This window comes from Gavialis gangeticus, unplaced genomic scaffold (genome assembly GCF_001723915.1).
Source record: "Gavialis gangeticus isolate Ggan-Ray unplaced genomic scaffold, GavGan_comp1, whole genome shotgun sequence".
Classification (NCBI taxonomy): Eukaryota; Metazoa; Chordata; order Crocodylia; family Gavialidae; genus Gavialis; species Gavialis gangeticus.
Genome location: NW_017728998.1, coordinates 6,811,351 through 6,812,674, shown reverse-complemented (window position 1 = coordinate 6,812,674; position 1,324 = coordinate 6,811,351). Strand labels below are relative to the sequence as shown.

Here is a 1,324-nt window from a genome sequence, read left to right as displayed (position 1 = left end):
CCGCTGCCCCTGGCTTCCTCGGAGCCGGCGCCGAGTTTGTGTCGAGAAACCCTCCAGCAGGGGCGGGGGGGGGCAGAGCGGCTCTCCCACGAGACACGAATCCCGACACCCCCCGAGACTTAAGTTAGTCCGGGGGCCCCCGACCCCCCCCCATGCACGAAGCTAAGCACCTAAGTCCTGGCCTGTGGGTAAATTCGCTGGCTGCAGAATGGGTCTTTTGGGGGGGTTTCAGGTCTGAAAATAATATCCCGTCTTTCCCCCGCCGCCCAGCTGTGTCCGGCTGGGACAGACCCGTGGCCCTAGTTGTGATGGCGTTGGTGCTGTTGGCACGTATTGGAGAGGGATGGCGAACTGCCGCAGCAGGCTAGCCTAGCCACAGCCAAAGACACAGCAGGGTTAGCAGAGGGTGGGTGAAGGCGTCGATTTCCATCCCCTCCACCTCTTGAAGTGACGGATCGATATGTGCCCACCGCCCTGTTGCTCTTCTCCATTGTAGGGCCGCTGGCTGTAGTGAGGGAGTTAATTTTAGGTGCGCAGCGGGGTGATTTATTTTCTGTTTTCTCTTCCAGAAAGACCACACGTCGCGCAATAATGGAGGGAACCCGACAGACTAGAATCTCTCGCCCGCACAAAATAAGCGAATCCTCAAAGGTTTGTGAACTTAAATCTCTCTCGCTGCGACCTGTAACCAACAGTGATTTCTCTTGGAAAAATGAAAAAAGCGGTGAGATCCCGTCCCTCTCCCCAGTTAAGAGCTGGGAAGAACAGGAGTGAAACAAGTTGATATTTAGCTGCGAGGTTCATGGTAATAGAGTACATTCGCCGTTTATGCAAATGCAGCTTTATTTTAAGAATTGCAATGGGAAGACTAGCTATTGTTCAGAGAGGTACAAACCATAAAAAAAAACCCAGCGCGCCATCACAACGGGATAGCTTCTCTGAACTGGGATTCTCTGGTAACTCAAATAGTGGAGATTTGGGTTTTTTTGGGAATTTATATACGAATTTCTAACCTCTTACAGTTTCTTTTAAATTTATACACCAATTTCTAGCCTCTTACAGTTTCTTTTAAATTTATACACCAATTTCTAGCCTCTTACAGTTTCTTTTAAATTTATACACCAATTTCTAGCCTCTTACAGTTTCTTTTAAATTTATACACCAATTTCTAGCCTCTTACAGTTTCTTTTAAATTTATACACCAATTTCTAGCCTCTTACAGTTTCTTTTAAATTTATACACCAATTTCTAGCCTCTTACAGTTTCTTTTAAATTTATACACCAATTTCTAGCCTCTTACAGTTTCTTTTAAATTTATACACCA

At 46.5% G+C, this 1,324-nt stretch overlaps 1 protein-coding gene across 3 annotated transcripts in view; it reads left to right on the top strand.

The window, feature by feature from the left end:
* KLHL36 (kelch like family member 36) overlaps positions 1-1,324 on the top strand; it is a 25,461-nt gene that overhangs the window by 5,511 nt on the left and 18,626 nt on the right. Inside the window, exons 1-2 of one of the 3 annotated variants that reach the window (XM_019505454.1) lie at positions 155-188; positions 570-651. In XM_019505454.1, the coding sequence (XP_019360999.1) occupies positions 592-651 (60 nt within the window). In that variant the 5' untranslated portion in view covers positions 155-188; positions 570-591. Of the gene's footprint in view, positions 1-154; positions 189-569; positions 652-1,324 lie in introns of those variants that run through there. The other 2 variants (XM_019505456.1, XM_019505453.1) reach the window with 2 other exon arrangements.